Source organism: Callithrix jacchus, chromosome X, assembly GCF_049354715.1.
Source record: "Callithrix jacchus isolate 240 chromosome X, calJac240_pri, whole genome shotgun sequence".
Taxonomy (NCBI): Eukaryota; Metazoa; Chordata; class Mammalia; order Primates; family Cebidae; genus Callithrix; species Callithrix jacchus.
The window spans coordinates 150,691,983-150,713,416 of record NC_133524.1 but is presented as its reverse complement, the minus strand read 5'-3'; the positions used below and the strand labels follow the sequence as shown (position 1 = coordinate 150,713,416).

General features: G+C 38.1%; 1 protein-coding gene across 5 annotated transcripts in view; it reads left to right on the top strand.

Moving 5' to 3' along the window:
- Nucleotides 1–21,434, top strand: part of F8 (coagulation factor VIII) — a 187,104-nt gene that overhangs the window by 46,922 nt on the left and 118,748 nt on the right. For all 5 annotated transcript variants that reach the window (XM_078363719.1, XM_054251006.2, XM_078363717.1 and 2 more), the window contains 3 exons: nucleotides 1,723–1,839; nucleotides 18,034–18,255; nucleotides 20,929–21,190. In XM_078363719.1, coding sequence (XP_078219845.1) covers nucleotides 1,723–1,839; nucleotides 18,034–18,255; nucleotides 20,929–21,190 — 601 coding nt within the window. The remainder of the gene's footprint in view (nucleotides 1–1,722; nucleotides 1,840–18,033; nucleotides 18,256–20,928; nucleotides 21,191–21,434) is intronic.

Sequence of the window (21,434 nt, the reverse complement as noted above, 5' to 3'; positions counted from 1 at the left end):
AACCTCAGTTCCATTGGAAGCTATGAGGTAAGAAGAGGAGCTGGGTGACAGATTGGTCTCATCCCCCTCTTTAAGACCATCAACAAATACTTTGGATTCTACTTTCTAAATAATTTCTCTTATGTTCCTCCATTATTAAATGGACAACCTTTGGCAAGTTATTTAACCTCTCTGTGTCTCAGTTTCCTCAAATCTAAAATAAAAATAATAGTATGTTTTTCATAGAATTGTTGTGAGGACTGAGTGATTTCACTGAAGTAACTTAGAGTAGGCCCTCAATAGTGTTAGTACTTCCACCTCTTCCTCCTCCTAATGTAATCGTTATGTAATCAATAACAATAACATAATCTTCTTGCCCCTCTTATCCATTTACACTGCCATCTTCTTAATTGAGGCCCTCATTATCTGTGTCATAACTCCCAAAGTATCTGATCTTGTCACTCTAGCCTCTAAAATACTTCAGTTTGCCAGGCACGGTGGCTCATGCCTGTAATCCCAGCACTTTGGGAGGCTGAGGCAGACAGATTGCTTGAGCCCAGGAATTTGAGATGAGCCTGGGCAACAGGGTGAAACCACATCTCTACAAAAAAATTACAAAAATCAGCCGGTCATGGTGGCCGATGGCTGTAGTCCAGCTACTTGGGAGGCTGAGGTGAAAGGATCACTTGAGCTGAGGAGGTAAAGGTTGCAGTGAACTGTGATTGCACCACTACACTCCAGCCTGGGTGATAAAGCCAGACCCTATCTCAAAAAACAAAACAAAACAACAAAACAAAATCGTTCATTTTCCAGGTAAAGTACTTTATCTATTTCCTGGTGACATTCCCAGCCTTGATCTGTTCCGTTTCCTGCCTTATCTTCCATGTCACCCAAATACGTAATGCTTTTTCTTGCATGAGACCTCTGCTCACACAAAGAGGTAACTCCAGGGAGTCACTGTCCAATAGTATTTCTAGTGCTTTAGCCCTTGTCAGTTTCAGAGGTGGTCTCAGGAAGCTTTCAGGGTCCTGGGGTGTCATAAAGACAAGCTTGGATGAAGCAATTATAACAGAGACAGGGACTGACAAATAGCCTTTTTCCTAGGACAATTTTTTTTTCTTTTTTCTTTTTTTGTGATGGAGTCTCACTTCATCGCCCAGTCTGGAGTGCAGTGGCACAATCTTGGCTCACTGCAAAGTCCACCTCCCAGGTTCAAGCAGTTCATCTGCCTCAGCCTCCTGAGCAGCTAGAATTACAGGTGCCTGCCATCATGCCTGCCTAATTTTTGTATTTTTAGTAGAGATGGGATTTCACCATGTTGGCCATGGTAGTATTGAACTTCTGACCTCAAACTATCCGCCTGCCTTGGCGTCCCAAAGTGCTAGGATTACAGGTGTGAGCCACTATGCCCAGTCCCTGGGATGATTATCATAAGCTTCCTTTTAAATAAGAAAGCTAATAAACAGAATTGATTCCTTATGCCTCAAGCTAACCAATATTCTCTCTTCTCCTATTATTATTCATTCCCACTTACTGTCAGGGTCAAATAGAGGGAGAGAAAATCAGTTTGAGCAAGAGATGTCTGCCTTTAGATAATTGTCTTCTCCCACCCTCTAACTGACTTTGAGAGGATAAGTCCTGTGTGCCTACTTTGCTTACTGGGAGGAAAGAGAAAGCAGGGTGGGGGGGTCATTCATGAGACACATGCTTAGCTGACTCTGTCTTTGCCTTCTGTCTCATCAGGGAAAAGTTGGCACACAGAAACAAAGAACTCCTTGATACAGGATAGGGATGCTGCAGCTGCTCGGGCCTGGCCTAAAATGCACACAGTCAATGGTTATGTAAACAGGTCTCTCCCAGGTATGTACACACCTGCTCAACAATCCTCAGGGTCTTCCGAATTCAGCACCAGAGTTCTGTACTTCGGTTCACAGACAGCTCTGCATCCCAGAGGATAGCCCACTGATATTTCAAAATCTGTAACCTCTGGGGATCTTAGAGTATAGTAGACAATTCCTCTTTTGTCACCCGAAAATGAAGGCTTACCCATGTACAGACAGCCCACAGTCAGATTTCTCTTTCCTTTTGCTTAAATGTGAGTGGGCAACCAATGTTCAGCAAACATTTAAAAAGAACCTAAAATATGGAAGAGATATGCAAAGATGAACAAAGAAGATAATAATCCTACAATAAAAAGAGATAATGCTCAGAAGAGAACTTGTCAGAAGCTCTTATTACTATTTTCATAAAGATTCAAGAAGATACTGCATAAATAAAGTAACATTAAGGTGACTTCCAGTTTTAAAATAGGCGTATAGAGGCAAACTGGGTTTACTTCCTCCCACAGAAAACCAAAGCCAAACATACAGCACCAATATCTACACCAGCAACAACCGAAAGCTCTCATGTGACAATGAGACAGTTCCCAGAGCCACAGACACGTGAAAAAACTTTGAGTAGACAGTAAGAGAATCAGACTTCCACATGACTCTCCTTCCTCCTATTTTTCCTGGCATCAAGTATATGGAAAATCACCCCTCAACTCGTGGTTTTTACAGTGGGAAAAATTAAATTGGGGTGTTCAACCAGCTTCTCCACCTTCTTGGCTTCCCTAGGAGGATATTTGTCCTGGCCTGAAACCACAGAAAGCATCATGACTGTCTGAAGGCAGACATAACCCAGAGGCTAGACAAAGAAATGAGGGAGGAAGGATTACCATCCCCAGCCCTGGAAACTCAGCTCTATGACTCGGCCAAAGGACATGTAAATTCAGAGAGGCCGTTAAGCAGCACCATACTGTAGCAGGTTTATCCTACAGGTCACCTGGGCATGAACCCCAGCCTTCCAATACGGCTAAGATAATCCCTTTGGGACCTCACCCACTTGGGACAGGCAGGGCTCTGACCCACTTACTAGAGCTGAGGCGAACCTGGACTTAGGTGCCACCTAGAGCCAAAAAAAAAAAAGGCAGGGACCTAGCAGGGACTAAGCAAATACATCCAATAAAACAAAAATGAGCTAGACAGAGAAAACTGAAATAAATAACTAATCCTTCAATGTAAATGCATCGATGTTTATCCACAAGAAACAATAGCAAAGAGGGAACCATGAGCTTCCCAAAAAGACAAAGCCAAAACCCAGTGACTGCCCCTAACAAGATAGCGATTTGTGAGCTCTCTGATTAATAATTCAAAGTAGCCATTTTAAGGAAGCTCAATGATACCTAAGATAACACAGAAAAGTGATTCAGAAATTTCTCAGAGAAATTTAACAGAGATTGAAACAATAAAAAAGAAACAAATCTTGGAACTGATAAATGCGTTTGATGAACTGAGTAACTCATAAGAGAATCAAGCAAAGGAAAGAATCAGTGAGCTCAAAGACTGGCTACTTGGAAATGCAGAGTCAGAGGATAAAAAGGAAAAAGAACAGAAAGAAATGAAGATCTACAAGATATAGAAAATTACCTCAAAAGACCAAATCTAAGAATGTTTGATGTATAACAGGGAGCTGAGTAAGAGCAAACAATAACAGAAAACATCTAGATACAAGAAGGTCTTAGAACACGAAACAGATTCAACCCAAATCAGACTGCTCCAAGACAAATGATAATCTAGTTCTCACAAGTCAAGGATAAAGAGAGGACCTCAAAAGCAAGAGATAAGAATCAAATCACATATAAAGGAGCTCTCATTTTCCTGGTAACAGACATCTCAATGAAAACTATACAGGTCAGGATGGAGTAAAACAACATTTTTAAAGTGTTCAAAGAAAAAACCTACAAATTTTCTATCCAGCAGAATTATCATTCAAATATGCCAGAGAGAGAAAGTCTTTTCCAGACAAACAAAAGCTGAGAGAATCACCACTGGACTCATCTTGCAAGAAATGCTAAAGAGTTCTACAATCTGAACAAAAAAGAATACTAACATGCAAAAGAAAATTTTTCAAGTATAAAAACTACTGGTAGGTAAAATTTTACCAGTAGGTAAAATTAAATACATGGACACACTCAGAATACTCTATTATTTGTGGTGTACAATCCACTTATAACTCTAGAATGAAGTGCAAAGGATAAATCTATCAAAACCTATAATAGTTACAGCAACCTATTAGGATATAGGTAATATAAAAATATGCAAATTGAGCAACTAAAAGTCAAAATGTGAGGGGTATGAAGTTAAAGTGTAGATTTGTGTGTGTGTGTGTGTGTGTGTGTGTGTGTGTGTTTCCTGCCTTTGTTTCGATTCTTTTTTTGTAATCTAAGATAAGTTTTCATTTCTTTAAAATTGCTTGTTGTATCTATGAGATGTGTTTCGTAAGCCTCATGGTAATCACAGCACAAAAACCTATAAGAGATTCACTAAAAATAAAAAGCAACAAATTAAAACATGTTACCAGAGATAATCACTCAGCCACAAAAGAAGACAGTAAGAAATGAAGAAAGGAAGAGAGGAGTCCCAAAACAACCAGAAAACAAGCAACAACAAAAAAAAGCAGGCTCACGCCTGTAATCCTAGCACTTGGGAGGCCGAGGTGGGCGGGTTACCTGAGGTCAGTAGTTTGAGACCAGCCTGGCTTATTTTTTTGTATTTTTATTAGAGACGGGGTTTCACCATGTTGGCCAGGCTGGTCTCAAACTACTGACCTCAAGCAACAATGTGGTGGAGTCTCACTCTCTCTCCCAGTCAGAAGTGTAGTAGTGATTCTCCTGCTTCAGCCTCCAGAGTAGTTGGAACTTGAATCCGGGAGGCGGAGGTTGCAGTGAGAGGAGATCGAGCTACTGCACTTCAGACTGGGAGACAGAGTGAGACTCTGCCTCAGAAAAAAGAAAGAAAAAGAAGAAAAAAGAAAAGAAAAAAGCATAGAGTGGCTGGATGAATAAAGAAACAAGATTCAACTATATACTGCTTTAAAAAAAACCTTCCACACCAGCAAAGACACACACAGACTGGAAGTGAAAGGAGCGGGAGTAGCTATACTCATGTCAGATGCAATAGGCCACAAATCAAAGACTGGAAAGAAAAACAAAGAGGGTCACTATATAATGATAAAGGGGTCAATTCAGCAAGAGCTCCCAAGTACATAAAGCAAGCATGAATAGATGTAAAGGGAGAGATAGATTGCCATACAATATTAGTAGGGGACTTAACACCCCAGTCTCAGTAATGGACAGATCATCCAGACAGAAAATCGGTAAACACTAAACGCTAGATCTAATAGTCCTAACTGACATTTACTGAACATTTTACCTAACTGCAGCAGAATACACATTCTTTTCATCAGGACACAAAACAGTTTCCAGAATACAGCATATCTAAGGTCACAAAACAAGTCTGTAAAAATTTTAAAAAATAGAAATTGTATCAAGTATCTTTTCTGACCACAGTGAAATAAAACTAAAAATCAATAACAAGAGAAACCTCAGAAAATACAAAAAAACATAAAATTAAGCAACATGCTCCTGAATGGCCAACGGGTAAATGAAGAAATTAAGAAGTAAATTTTAAAATGTCTTGAAAAAAATGAAAATGGAGATACATCACACCAAATTCTAAGGCATACAGCAAAAGCAATACTAAGACGGATGTTTATAATAATAAATGCCTATATAGAAAAAGTAGAAAGACTGCAAATAAACAACGTAATGATGTACTTCAAGGAACTAGAAAGCAAAAAGAAAACAAATTAGTAGAAGGAAATACATAAGGGTCAGAGAAGAATAAATGAAATTGAGAGTAAAAAATACTTAGAAGATCAATGACACAAAAAGTTGGTTTTTTGAAAAAATAAACAAAATTAAGAAATCTTTAGCCAGACTATGAAAAAAAAGACATAAGGATCAAATAAATAAAATCAGAAATGAAAAAGGGGACATGACAACGGAGACCTCAGAAATACACAAAATCATTAGAGACTATTATGAGCAACCATACGCCAACAAATTGTAAAACCTAGAAGAGACAGATAAATTTCTGGATATGTACAACCAACCAACATTGAACCGTGAAGAAATAGAAAACCTCAACCAACCAATAATGAGTAATGAGATCAAAGCTGCAATAAAAAGTCTCCCATTCCGTCCCCCCCAAAAAAACCCAAGATGTGATAGATTCACTGATGAATTCTGCCAAACATTCAAAGGAAAACTAATACCAGTCCTACTCAAACTCTTTGAAACAATTTTAGAGAAAGAATCACTTCCAACCTAATTAAAAATGGCCAGCGTTACCCTCATATCAAAACCAGAGAAAGGCACAACCAAAAAGAAAACTGCAGACCAATATCACTGATGAGCATAGATACAAAAATCCTTAACAAAATACTAACAAACTGAATTCAACAACGCATTAAAAAGATAATTCACCATTATCAAGTGGGATTCATCCCACAGATACAAGAATGATTCGTTGTCACAAATCAATATATGTGATACATCATACTAATAGAATCAAGAACAGAAACCATATGATTATTTCCTTTTTTTTTTTTGAGACAAAGTCTTCGTTGGTAACCCAGGCTGGAGTGCAATGGCGTGATCTCAGCTCACTGCAACCTCTGCCTCCTGAGTTCAAGTGATTCTCGTGCCTCAGCCTCCCGAGTAGCTGTGACTACAGGCAGAGGCCACCACACCCAGCTAATTTTTGTATGTTTAGTAGAGACAAAGTTTCACCATGTTGGCCAGGCTGATCTTGAACTCCTGATGTCAAGTGATCCACCCACCTTGGCTTCCCAAATTATGCTGGGATTACAGGCTGATTATTTCAATCAATTCTAACAAGCCATTTGATAAAATCAACATCCTTTTATGATGAAAACTTTCATCAACATGAATATAGAATAAACATACCTTAAAATAATAAAGGTTGTTCATGACAAACCCATGGCTAACATTATAGTGAATGTGGAAAAATCAAACGCCTTTCATCTAAAGACTCGAACAAGAGAAGAATGCCTACTTTCACCACTTTTATTCAACAGAATTCCTGGAAGTCCTGCACAGAGCAATTAGGCAAGAGAAGTAAATTGGAAAGGGAGAAGTCAAATTATTTCTTTTCTTTTGTTTTTATTTCATCTTGTTTTGTTTGAGACAGAGTGTCACTCTGTCACCCAGGCTGGAGTGCAATGGTGCAATCTCAGTTCACCACAACCTCCACCTCCCAGGTTCAAGCGATTCTCCTGCCTCAGCTTCCTGACTAACTGGGATTATAAGGTTGCGCCACCACACCCAGCTAATTTTTGTATTTTTAATAGAGACAGGGTTTCCCCACGTTGGCCACGCCGGTCTTGAACTACTGACCTTGTGATCTGCCCACCTTGGCTACCCAAAGTGGTGGGATTATAAGCGTGAACCACCATGTCCGGCCATCTACATATATTTTTTGCATTCATAACATACCTAGCTTTTTCTTAATTTTTTGATATTTTTAGCCTATGCAGTTCATGTGAAAGTTTTTTCAAATTCCCCCCAAAAATTTCAGTATATTTACTGAAAAAAAAAACCTGCATATAGTGGACTCGTGCGGTTCAAACCTGTGCTGTTCAAGAGCCAACTGTATATTTTGAAACAGATTTTAAAATCAAGAAATTATAGGAAAAGGTTAAGAATTAAAAGATATGAATATTCATATTAAAATTGTCTATCAGGAGCTTCTGAGTAGCTGAACACATGGAGGTTCCTGGAGAGTGGCTGGCCTCACGCCCCGTCCCACATACCCTTCACTATGCATCTCTTCCATCTGGTGTTTATAAAAAAGCTTGCAATCGCTGAAATATAAGGACACTGTGGTCTACTAGATAAAGCTTGATGGGGTTGCGGCTTGTATTGTCTTCTTTCCAGGACTTCATCTCCAGATGTCTAATTGAAATAGTACATGCTGGGAGCAAAGGGGTGGAGTCGGACTCTTCAGCAATCATCTCCTCACAGAAACATCTAGTTAACAACTTGATGCATGAAATTACCTTCACAAGAGCTAAGAAAACCCGAACCCATGAGCAAGATTGTGAAGCCCTTTTGGACTGCAAATACGAATAAAACCATAGTTGGACGTTAAGTACCACAGGCAGAAAGTCACCATGGATTCACGGTTTTTACACCGGAAAAAAAGTGGGCCAGAGGCAGACATTTGGCTTCTCCACCATCCTAGACCCTTCTATAGGAGACTCATTCCTGCATCAGCTCATGGGGAGCACTTCGAGTATCAACTGGGTTGAACCACTTGAAGTCACTATGGACAAAGAAATGGGGTGGGGCTAGTGTCAGCAAGCAAGGAGAATTTGGCGGTGACTCTCCATCCCTGCCAGAGGAAATGCCACATCAGAGACTGTTTGTGGGCACTCTGCCGTTGGAAGTATGGTTCACAGATCCTCTGGACTTGAAAGCTTCACTGGCTCTCCCATGTGGCCTTGGTGCCCTCTGTGGCTCTCCCATGGGCCCATCCAGGCTGGACGCTGCATTAGTAGCAGAGCCAGCCTGAGGCTTGCGTCTAATCTGGGCTTATGGCCCCCTCTAGTGTTAAAATGAAATACAATAGTCAGTCCATTTACTTTCTATTTGATAAGGTCTCACTCTGCTGCCTAGCCTGGAGTGCATTGGTGCAATCATAACACTGCAGTCTTGAACTCCTGGGCTAACATGACCCTCCTACCTCAGCCTCCAGAGTGGGACTACAAGTGTGTGCCACTATGCCTGGCTAAGTTTTTGTATTTGTGTGGTGTGTGTGTGTGTAGACTGGGGTATTACTATGTTGCCCAGGCTGGGCTTGAACTCTTGGCCTAAAGCAATCCTCCAGCCTCAGCCTCCTAAAGTGCTAGATTACAAGCATGAGCCACCACACCCATCCCCACTCAATTTCTAAATGAGCTCACTGAAATAGAGCAGTCACAAACAAAGCCAGACTGTGAAGACGAGAACAAATACCTAATTCTTCCATGTGAAGACAGGGATGCACATCTACAAAGAATAAGAATAGCCTGAGAAAGACGGTCTCACCAAATGAACAAAAAATGGTGCCAGGGACTAATCCTAAAGACATTCAGGTGAATGATCTGGTAGACAAAGATTTCAAAATAGCTATTTTAAGAAAGCTCAGCAAACTTTTATAAACCACAGAAAACCAATTCAGAAATTTATCAAAGAAATTTAACAGAGAAATTGAAGGAATAAAAAACGTTAAAGAGAAATCCTGGAACTTAAACGTATAATAAAAAATGAAAACTGCAATACAGGCACAGCAACAGAATTGATCAGGCAGAAGAAAGAATCAGGAGCTCAAAGACAGGCTATTCAAAAATACAATCAGGAGAGGCTTCAGGATGGTTGACTAGATGCATCTGGTGCTTGCCTCTTCCATAGAGAGGAACCAAAATAGCAAGTAGATAATTATACTTTGAATAGGTCATCTCAGAGAGAACACCAGAATTCAACAGAGAAGTGACAAGAAGCACTGAAAACAAGGCAGGAGAGAGAAATAAGGCCCATTTCCATGGGATTGGCTGGAAGTCTGGAACAGCTTTGTAATGTGGGAAGACAGTAAGTAAGAGACCCCAGTGTTCCTCATTATCACCAAGGAGAGCCTTGTTCTTTGATAATGCAGAGACTAGGTATGGAGTTGCCTAAAGACCATGTGACAGCATTGCAACAGAAAGCTCACGCTGGGGTCTACAAATCTCCCAAGCAGCTTGCAGCACAGCACCATATCCTGCCCTGCCCCACCCTGCAGAGGAGTGCCCATGCATTTTCACATGATCCAGGAACAAATTACACTACCTACAACCACTGCTGCTGCAGGCTACTGTGGGGCCAAAACACCAGTGAAGCTTGTGCTCCCAAGCTGTCTACAGCTGCTCCCAGAGAAAGCAACCCCTCCTTCACCAAGAGCAGGGCCAGAGCACAACTGCTGCTGCCCTGCAACCTGAGCATTTTGCTGGTGACTTGGGTATCACCCCACCCCTGCATAGCACAATAGTACCTCATACACCACCAAGGAGCCTAAGGGAAGGTTCACCTGGCCCAGCTCTACCAGCCACCAGTACCCAAGCATACCATCCAGGGGCCTAGGGATCACTTAGCCCTGTCCACCACTGGTGGCAGCTGAGCACCTCCTGGGATCTGAGGTCAGGCCCACTCAACCTGCCACTACTGCCACAGTTAGCACTCGCTGCATGCACCACTTGAGGGTCTGGGGACTGACTCATGCAATCCATAGCAGCCACCACTAACACCAGCACAGACCACTTGAGATTCAGAAGGCTGTCTCATTACTACTATTGCCATCAACCATGCCACTTCTGCTGCCAAGGAACTTAAAAACGCACCCACCCACCTGATCCATCAATACCATTTTTGGCACCCAAGTAAACCACTTAGAGGCTTACAAATCAACCTGCCTGGATCTAACACCAGTGCAATCATATGACACCATGGTACTCCAAAGACAAGCACATTTAGCTCACTGCTGCCACCATTGGGGATTGAAGACAGGCCTACCTGCATCCCAGTTCTCAGTAAAATTTCACCACAGCCTCCACTAATAACCATACTCTCAGCCATTGAGAAAATCACAAATATTGCTGATGCTATTTAGAGTCTTATACAGAGACTACTGTATTCACCCAAAATCAAAACCAAACTGCTCTACATCTTCAGGAAAAAGTTCTTTCCTACAAAAGCAAATTTTAAAAATTGGAAGAACTGATTATTATACAACTTGAAATTAAGGAAATATGACACTCCAGAGAAGCACCATAATTCTGTAGCAATATCTCCAAATAAAAAAATTTAAGATGGGTACAAAAAATAGAAAGAATGAAAAAGACCTGCTATCTGATAGCACAACAGGGTGACTATAGTTAATAATAACTTAATTGTACATTTTTAAATAACTAACAGTATAAGTGGATTGTAACTCAAAGGATAAGTGCTTGAGGGTATAGATACCCCATTCTCTGTGATGTATTTATTTCACATGATGAGCCTGTATCAAAACATCTCATGTTTCCCATAAATATACACATATACTATGTACCAAAGAAAATCTAAAAAATAAAATCATGGTTTATAAGCAAAACAGTTTATGTGACCTCTGGTTTTTAAGTAAACTGGCCAAAATCTCATTAAAAATTTATGAAATTCTGGAAAAAATAATTCCAGATTTTGATACTAAAGAGACTCAGTGAGATACAAGAGACTTCTGAAAAAAATACAAAGAACACAGAAAAACAATTGAGGATATGAAACAGAAATTTACCAAAGAGATAGATATCCAAAAAAGAACCAAACAAAATTTCTGGAACCAAAGAATTCATTGAATGAAATACAAAATACACTTGAAAGGTTCAACAATAGACTGATTCAAGCAGAAGAATATCAGAACTGAAATGCAAATCTTTTGAAATAACCCAGTTAGACAAAAATAAAGAAAAAAGAATAAAAAAGAATGAGCAAAGATTTCATGACATATTAGGCACTATAAAGTGACCAAATATTTGAACCTTCAGTGTCTCAGGAAAATGAAGAGGTTAAAACCCGTATTTAATGAAATATTAGATGAAAAATTTCCAAGTCTACCAAGATATTTAGACATCCAGTTAAAGAAGGTTCAAAAATACCCAAATAAATACAATGCAAAAAGGTCTTCTCCAGTGCACATTGTAGTCAAACTGTCAAAAGTCAATGAGAAACATTTAAAAACAGCAAGAGAAAAGCATATAGTCACATATAAAGGAGCCCCTTTCAGACTAACAGTGAATTTCTCAGCAGAAACTTTACAGGCCAGGAGAGAATGAGATGATCTATTCAAAGTGCTAAAAGAAAAAAAAACACCTGGCAGCCAAGGACACTATACACAGCAAAATTATCCTTCATAAATGAAAGAGAGATAAAAACATTTCAGACCAAAAAAAGGCTGAGGAAATTCATTGCAACCTGATCTGCTTTACAGGAAACACGAAAGGGAGTTTTTCAAACTGAAAGAAAAAGACCCTAATGTGTAACACGAAAACATCTGAAGGTATAAAACCCACAGGTAAAACTAAGAAGCCTGACAATTTCAGAATTCTCTAACATGGTAATTGTAGAACATAAAATCACTTATATCCTTAGTAGGAAGATTAAAAGACAAAACAAATAAAAATAATTACCATAACTTGTTAAAGAATAAGCAACATAAAAAGATGTAAATGATAATATCAAAAACACAAAATTTGGGAGTAGATTTTTAAAAACATTTTGCAATCCATATTAAGTTGTTCTCAGTTCAAAATAACTTGTACTTTAAGATATTCTGTGTAAGCCTCATGGTAACTACAAAGCAAAAATCTTTATAACAGCTACACTAAAAATAAAAAGCAAGGAAATAAAACATACTGATAGAAAAAAATCACTTAACCACAAGGGAAGAGAATAAGAGAGGAAGAAAGGAACAAACAATCTACAAAACAACTAGAAAACAAGTAAAAATATGGCACACCAAGTTCTTACCTATCAATTATTACCTTGAATACAAATGGGCTAAATTCTCCAACTAAAAAATGTAGAATGGCTGAATGGATTGAAAAAAAAAGAAAACAGACACAGAGATCTAACCACATACTGCCTACAAGAATGACTTTACCTGTAAGGACACATGTAGACTGAAAGTGAAGAGATGGGAAAAGATATTCCATGCAAACGGAAACAAGGAAAGCAGGAATAGCTATCCTTTTATAGCTGATACAAATAGACTTCAAATCAAAACCTATAAAGAGACAAACCTCTGGGCACAGTGGCTCATGCCTGTAATCCCAGCACTTTTGGAGGCCAAGGTGGGTGGATCACCTGAAGTCAGCAGTTTGAGACCAGCCTAGCCAACATGGTTAAATGCTGTCTCTACTAAAAATATAAAAATTAGCCAGATGTGATGGCAGGCACCTGTAATCCCAGCTACTCAGGAGGCTGAGGCAGGAGAATCGTTTGAACAAGAGTGGCAGAGGTTGCATTAAGCCAAGAGTGCACCAATACACTCCAGCCTGTGTGACAAAGCAAGAATCTGTCTCAAAAAGAAAGAAAAAAAAAGACAAACAAGGTCATTATATAATAGTAAAGAAGTTAATAGAACAGGAGAATGTAACAAGAATAAATATATTAATTTATGCTTGTTACCTAAATATATTAATGTTTGATCTTTGTCTTTTTTAAGTTTCATTAAAAGTAATGGCAAAAACTGAAATTACTTTCACACCAACCTAATATAAAGCAAACATTAATAGACCAAAAGGGAAATGAATACAGCAATGAAATAATAGTAGAAGACTTTCACCAATGGACAGATCATCAACAGAGAAACATTGGATTTAAACTGCACTGTAGACCAAATGAAGCAAACAGATATTTACAAAACATTTACACAATTCCCAGTCTTCTCAACTGCACATGGAACAGTCTCCAGGAGATCATACCTTAGGCCACAAAGCAAGTCTTAACTAACTTTTTTAAATGAAGTATTTTTTTCTGCCAATAATGGAATAAAACTATCCAACAACAGCAGAAGGAACTTCAGAAACTGTACAAATACATGAAAAGTAAAGAACATGCCCCTAAACCAACAATGGGTAAATGAAGAAATTAAAAGAGAAATTAAAAAATTTCTTGAGACAAATGAAAATGAAAACATAACATAACAAAACTTATGGGATACAGCAAAGATAATCCTCAAAGAAAAGTTTATAGCAATAAATGCCTACATCAAAAAAGAAACATCTCAAATAAACAACATAATGATGCATCTCATGAAACTAGAAAAGCAAGAACAAACAAAACCCCAAATTATTAGAAGAAACAAATGAATACAGATAAGAGCACAAATAATCAAAATAGAGACCAAAAAATACAAAAGAACAGTTAGTTATTTGACAAGATAAAGTCAATAAACTTTTAGCCAGACTAAGTAATAATAAAGAGGAAAAACAGAAATAAATCAGAGGTGAAAAAGGAGACATGACAACTGATAACACAGAAATACAAAGAATTATAAGAAACTGTTGTGAACAATTATATGCCAACAAATTGAAAATCCTAGAAGAAATGGATAAATTCCTGGACACATACAACCTATGAAGGTTGAATCAAGAAAAAATTGAAAATTTGAAGAAATCGACAATGAGTAACAAGATTGAAGCAAAAATAAAGTGTCCCATCAAAGAAAAGTTCAGGACCTGATGGCTTCACTGCTGAATTCTACCAAACATTTAAAGAACTAGTAACAATTCTTCACAAACTATTCCAAAAATTTAAAAGGAAGAAACTCTTCCAAAATTATTCTAGGAGGCTTCATTATCCTGATTCCAAAACCAGACAAGGGCACAATAACAACAAACAACTACAGGCCAATATCCTCAAGAAAATACTAGAAATAGAATTCAACAGCACATTAAAAAGATCATTTACCATGATCAGATGGGATTTATCCCAGTGATGCAAGGATGATTTAACATATGCAAATTAGGAATGTGATACAGCACCTTAACAAAATGAAGCACAGAAATTATATGATCATTTAAATAGACACAGTAAAAGCATTTGATTAAATTCAACATCCCTTCAAGATAAAAACTCTCAACAAACTTAGTATAGAAGGAACATACCTCAACATTGCAAAAGCCTTGTATGATAAACCTGCAAACAAGATGATACTGAGTAGGGAAAAATTGAAAGCTTTTTCTTTAAGAACTGGAATAAGACAGGGCTACCCACTCTCACCCCTTCTATTTGACACAGTACTGGAAGTCCTAGCAAGAGCAATTAGGTAAGACAGAAAAAAACCGCACCCAAATTGGAAAGAAGGAAGGCAAATTGTCCCTGTTTGACCGGGCTTGGTGGCTCATGCTTGTAACCCCAGCACTTTGGGAGGCCTTGAGGTCAGTAGTTTGTGACCAACCTGGCCAACATGGTGAAACCACATTTCTACTAAAAATACAAACTTAGCTAGGTGTGGTGGCACACCTATAGTCCCAGCCACTCAGGAGGCTGCGGCAGGAGAATCACTTGAACCCAGGAGGCAGAGGTTGCAGTGAGCCGAGATCATGCCATTGCATTCCAGCCTGGGCAAAAGAACGAGAGACTCTGTCTCAAAAAAAAAAAAAAAAAGAAAAGAAAAGAAAGAAAATATTATCAAAATGGATTAAGGAATTAAATGTAAGACCTGAAACTGAAACTACTAGAAGAAAACATAGTATAAACATTTCATAACATCAATTTGGGCAAGAATTTGTTAGCCAAGACCTCAAAATCATGAGTAACAAAAGCAAAAATAAAGAAATTGGATTACATCAAACTGGAAAGCTTCTGCACAGCAAAGGAAACAATCAACAGAGTTAAGAGACAACCTACAGAATGGGAGAAAATTTTTACAGATTATACATCTGACAAGGGATTAATATCTGGAATATATAAGGAATTCAAACAACTCAATAGCAAAATTCAAATAATCCTATTAAAAATTAGCAAAAGACTTGAATAGACATTTCTCCAAAGAAGACACACAAATGGCCAACAGATATATGAAAAATGTTCAACATCACTAATCATCAGGAAAATTAAAATCAAAACCACAGTGAGGTATCACTTATCCCTATTAGAATGGCTATTATAAAAAAGACTACAAAATAACAAATGCTGGCAAGGATGTGGAGAAAGAGAAACTCCTCTACACTGTTGGTGGAAATATAAATTAGTTAAGCCATTAGAGATAATAGTATAGAGATGCCTCAAAAATTAAAAACAGATCTATCATATGTTCTAGCAATCCCACTACTGGATATATACCAAAAAGAAATGAAATGAGTGTCGAAGAAACATCTGTATCTACATGTTTATGACAGCATTATTCACAATAGTCAAGATATAAAATCAACTTAAATGTCCATCAATGGATGAATGGATAAAGAAAATGTGCCATATATACACAATGGAATACTATTTGTCCATTTAAAAAAGAAATCCTGTCATTTGCAACAACATGGATGAAGCTGGAGGACATTATGTTAAGTGAAACAAGCCAGACAAAGACAACATTGCATGATCTCACTCCTATGTACAGTCTTTAAAAATTGGTCTCACAGTAGTTGAGATTAGTGATTCTAGGGAGATTAGGGGGAAGCGTGAGATGGAGACAAGTTAGTCAGTGGATACAATGTTGCAGGTAGGTAGAAGGAATAAGCTCTGGTACTCTATTGCACAGCAGGATGACAATAGACAACAATAATATATTGCATATTTCAAATAGAAGAGAGGATTTTGAATGTTCTCACAATAAAGAAATGACAAACATTTAAGGTGATGGATATGATAATTACCCTGATTTGAATAACTACACAATGTATACATGTATTGAAACATCACATTGTACCCATAAATATATACAATTATGTGTCAATAAAAAGTAATACAGTTAAAAAAATATAATTTCCCATTAAGATAAATAAAAAGACCCCCACACAAAATTATCATTGTGGCATTTTAGAACACAAAGAGAAGATACTTAAAGTTTCTTCTGGGAGAAACAGGTCACATACAAAAAAATGGGAATTAGATTGGCAATATAATGGAGCAATATTGTAAAAGATCTAAGGGAAAAATTATTTTGAACCTAGAATTGTTAGTCAAGCTATGAATCAACTTTGGGGGAAGAAAAAAGACATTTTCAGTTATAGAGGGCCTTAATAGCCACTGAATGTGTGCTATTGTAAAACCAGTGACTATATAAAAGAGGAATTTGGAAGATTCAGCAACCCCAGAGAATAATGAAGTATGAGAAGGATGTTTTCTCCTTAATTCTTTTCTGTATTTTCCAATAATTTGATAATAAACATGTATAATTTTAGAATTAAAAAATTAATTAATTTTGAAAACATGCAAGTTCCTGTTCTCACATAGAGTGGAGTGACAGACTGTAGTCCAACATAGTAATACATACAAAATTACGAACGGAACATTACTCTGAAGGGAAATTATATCATTCCATGTAAACCTATAATAAAAGAATGTGACCTAGACTGGGAAATCAGAGAAGGCTTCCCTAAGGAAGTACCCCTTGAACTTAGCTTTGAAAGTGGGGAAATGAGGCAATGTGAGATGAAGTTGTAGCAGTATTAGGAATCAAACCTATTGGGGCCTTGTAGTCCTTAGTAGAGAGTCTGGACTTTATTCTATGTGGAATGAGAGCCACCAATGGGTTTTAGGCTGGTGGATACTACAGTCAGATCTGAAATGCAAAAAATATTACACCAGTTTCTTTGTGGGTAAGAGTCTTGGAGGGGAATATGACTAGCTATGGGAAGACCTATAAAAAAACTTTATCAGTAGCTCAGAGAAGAGATACTGGTAACTTGGATCAAGATGACAGTAGTACTAATAGTGAAAAAATAGATATATTTGAAAGCTCTTAGCCAAAATAGGAAGCAGCTGTGCCCTCATAGTTACCAGTGTGAGATCTTAAAACATGACTGCTTGGGTTCAAATATTGAGCAAATTAATTAACCTCTCTGGGCATCCATTTCCTCTCCTGCAAGACATGGATGATAATAGTTTCTACATTCATAGGGTTGTTATGAGGAATGAATGAATTAAAACTTGTAAAATACTTCGGACAGTGCTTGACGTAAAGCAAGTGCTCAATAAATATTAGCTATTACTGATTATATTGCCCTGGTCAATGGAAAAGAATGAAGCGATAAAAATTGTAAATTTGATTCTGAACATGTGAGTTTTATGAGATATCTAGGTGGAGATGTTGAGAAAGTGATTGGCTATATGAATCTGGACTTCCAGAAGAGGTCAGGAGAGGAGACAGAAGAAGAAGCAGTCTGAGAAGTAGGAGAAAAAAACCCAGGTGCAAATAAAGACTGAAAAATATACATTGGATTTAGCAGCATGATGGTGATTCTTGATAGATTTGTTTACAAGTCAAGGTAGCAATAAAATGCCTACGATTGATTTGTCCTTTGTACCTTAGAAAGTCTTTTTCCATTTCAAATTCTGTACTTCTTAGCCATAGGTGTCTTATTCCTACTTTACAGGTCTGATTGGATGCCACAGGAAATCAGTGTATTGGCATGTGATTGGAATGGGCACCACTCCTGAAGTACACTCAATATTCCTCGAAGGTCACACATTTCTTGTGAGGAACCATCGCCAGGCCTCCTTGGAAATCTCACCAATAACTTTCCTTACTGCTCAAACAGTCTTGATGGACCTTGGACAGTTTCTACTATTTTGTCATATCTCTTCCCACCAACATGGTAATATCTTGGATCTTTAAAATGAGTATTATAAATATCCAGTTCAACTTTTAATAGAATTTACTGGACAATGCACAGGAATATAGTGTGTTGCTGAAGGGGGCATTACAGAGTTACTATGCAAGACCTTAACCAAGATCCCCTAATTTCTGGTCTCCAGTGTAAAGTTTCTACCTTGACTATAAAAGGGCTTGAGTATTAGTAGGACTCATGGATTTTTAGTTAAATGTCTATGCTAGAGGGAGAAAAGATGGCTTAGGGATGATTGAGGTGGGAAGATGAGGAGAACAGTATGCCTGTGGTTTCTCAGCTTTATCCCACTAAGTAGGCTCCAATATCATGGAGAGAGGAATGCTGGTTGTAGCTGAAGAGATGTTTTTTGGGAAATCTAGGGAAATGGAAAAAAAGGCATTGCTCGGGTTGCAACTGTAAGGGCTCCAGTATATCAGTAGCAATGCCCAAAGCAGTAAATAGCACATATGACAGGACATTGTAGTGCTTGACTTGAGACACCAGACTGCTGGAGGCACTCTGTAGATACCTGGCTGTAGATGAGAGACATCTGTGAAACTGAGGGCAGGTCAGAAGCTAGTGAATTTTAGGAGAAGTTGCATGGGATTGAAAGCTAGTCAGCATATGTGACGCACCACATGAGGTTTTCAAGGACTATTCGATGGGAACTTTGCAAAGGGTCAAAGGTTCTGTGTAAGCAAATTGGGATGATGGTAACTACAGTTTCAAATTATTGTTAATGTGACTTTATTTGTAACTACCAGTTGTGCAAATTCATATTGTATCATCATTTGACCCCCATTTTCCTACTTGTGTATTTATTCTGCTAACTTTTAGTCTCAGATCAACCTAATAACCCTCTTTCTCTACCCCTTTGATGATCATTGAAGGCTCTAATTCAGTTTGTGCTGCAATAACAGAATACCACAGACTGGGTAATTTATAATGGACAGAGATTTATTGGTTCACAGTTCTGGGGGCTGGGAAGTCCAATATCAAGTTGCCAGCAACTTACAAAGGCCTTCTTGCTGCATCTTAACATGGTGGAAGGCATCACATGACAAAAGGACAAAGAAAAGGTGACAGAGAGTGAGCAAAAGGAGGGTGAGCTCACTACTGTGATAATGAATCCACTCCCATGAACCCTTTCCCCAGATAACTGCATTAGTCCATTCATGAGGGTGGAGCCCTCATGACCCAAACACCTTTTAAAATTTCACCTCTCAATACCATCATGATAATTAAATTTCAGTATGAGTTTTGGAGGGGACGCACATTCAGATTATAGCAAGAACTGCTGGAGAAAAATGTCAGAGAGGCCTAATCTTTTATATTTGGTAGCATTTCTTTATTCCTATTATTCTCATATTAACCTCCTCAGGTTCCTTGGTTGCCTTAGAAAAGAGATTTGATCTTGCCATGTATCCACCATTTTCCTCCTTATGTTCTGTTAGTGACCTTGTTTATAGTCCTCTGTAGTGATTAAGAATAGAAATCTCTTTTCCTCATCTGTTACATAATATTTATGGAGTTTTGACAGGATATTAGTGGACAAAGAGTGTCATATGGAATGGGTAACAGGAAGTTGATACAGAAACAAAATCCTTGCAGTCACAGAGGAATAGGTCATTTACTTGTATATGATCATTGTCAATCAATTATTGTCCAGTTGGAACTGACTCAGTTTAAGAGTTTATTTTTTGTTTTTGTTTTCCTTTTGACAGATTGTATCCACAATTTTAATCTTTGTTTTTCAGAAAAAAAATGCTTTATCTTATTGAACCTCAGACAAAACCTGTTCCTCATAATCAACTAAACTTTGAAAATTGCCCTGTGGTATAAATAGGGCAGGAATTATTATTATCCATTTTACAAAGCATAAAGATGAGAGTGAAAATGTTGAATAGACTTGCCATAGGGTTTACAACTAGTCACAGGCAGACATGTCCTTGATTTTAAGTTGTATCTTTTCATGTTTTTATGAACTTGGAACATGCCTTAAAGTTTACATCTATACTATCATTTTTCCCAATAAGCTGTTATTAAATCAATGATTTGTATTATAATCTAATAGGGTAAATATAGAAATCATCAGGTGACTCTGGGGATGGGGAGGTAGATTGGTCTAGGCTTTGAAATGCTGAAAATATGCAGTTCTTCAAGTCTCTTTGTTTATAATCTGGGTGGGGAGAATGATAGGCTCAAAGCCAGTTCCAGAAGGGAAATAGTAATACATATTATAAGAGCAAATGAAGTGAAACGTATAGAAAAGAGTTGAGCAGAAGGGAAATGGTGAGTGCAAAGACCAGACGAAGAACCAAACAAGTACCGGATAATCCATTGAGAAATAAATATATATATGAAGTGACAAGAAGGGATAGTGATGCGGAGAGGCACCCCACACTCTCTCTCCTGCTCCTGCTTTCACCATGTGATATGCCTCCTCCCCCTTCACCCAACCTTATGACTGTAAGCTTCCTGAGACCTCCCTGAAGCCAAACAAATGTCAGCATCATGCTTCCCATATAGCATGCAGAACCATGAGCCAATTCAACCTCTTTTCTTCATAAATTGCCCGGACTCAGGTATTTCTTTATAGCAATGCAAGAACAGCCTAATTCAGCAAGAAAGTCTGACATTGTTTGATTTGTCTGACTCCAGATGGCATGGAAGCTTATGTCGAAGTAGACAGCTGCCCAGAGGAACCCCAACTACGAATGAAAAATAATGAAGAAGAAGAAGACTATGATAATGATTTTGCTGATTCTGAAATGGACGTGGTCAGATTTGATGATGACAACTCTCCTTCCTTTATCCAAATTCGCTCAGTTGCCAAGAAGCATCCTAAAACTTGGGTACATTACATTGCTGCTGAAGAGGAGGACTGGGACTATGCTCCCTCAGTCCTTGCCCCCAGTGACAGGTAAACACTCTTTGACTGTTGGTACTCTCTCTTCCCCATACTCAAAAAGTTCTCACCAGTTATTCAAACCAACAAATCGTTAAGTCATGTTTAAGGTTAGGTACAGGTGTGGAATCAAATGACAAGGTATTAACATTTGGAGACTGACATAGCTGAGCATCAGAAAAGCTTCTATTTTTCTCACTCCTTGCCTTGATTGGATCATATAAGCTGTTTTAGAGTTGGATTTGAGCTGAGCCTACCT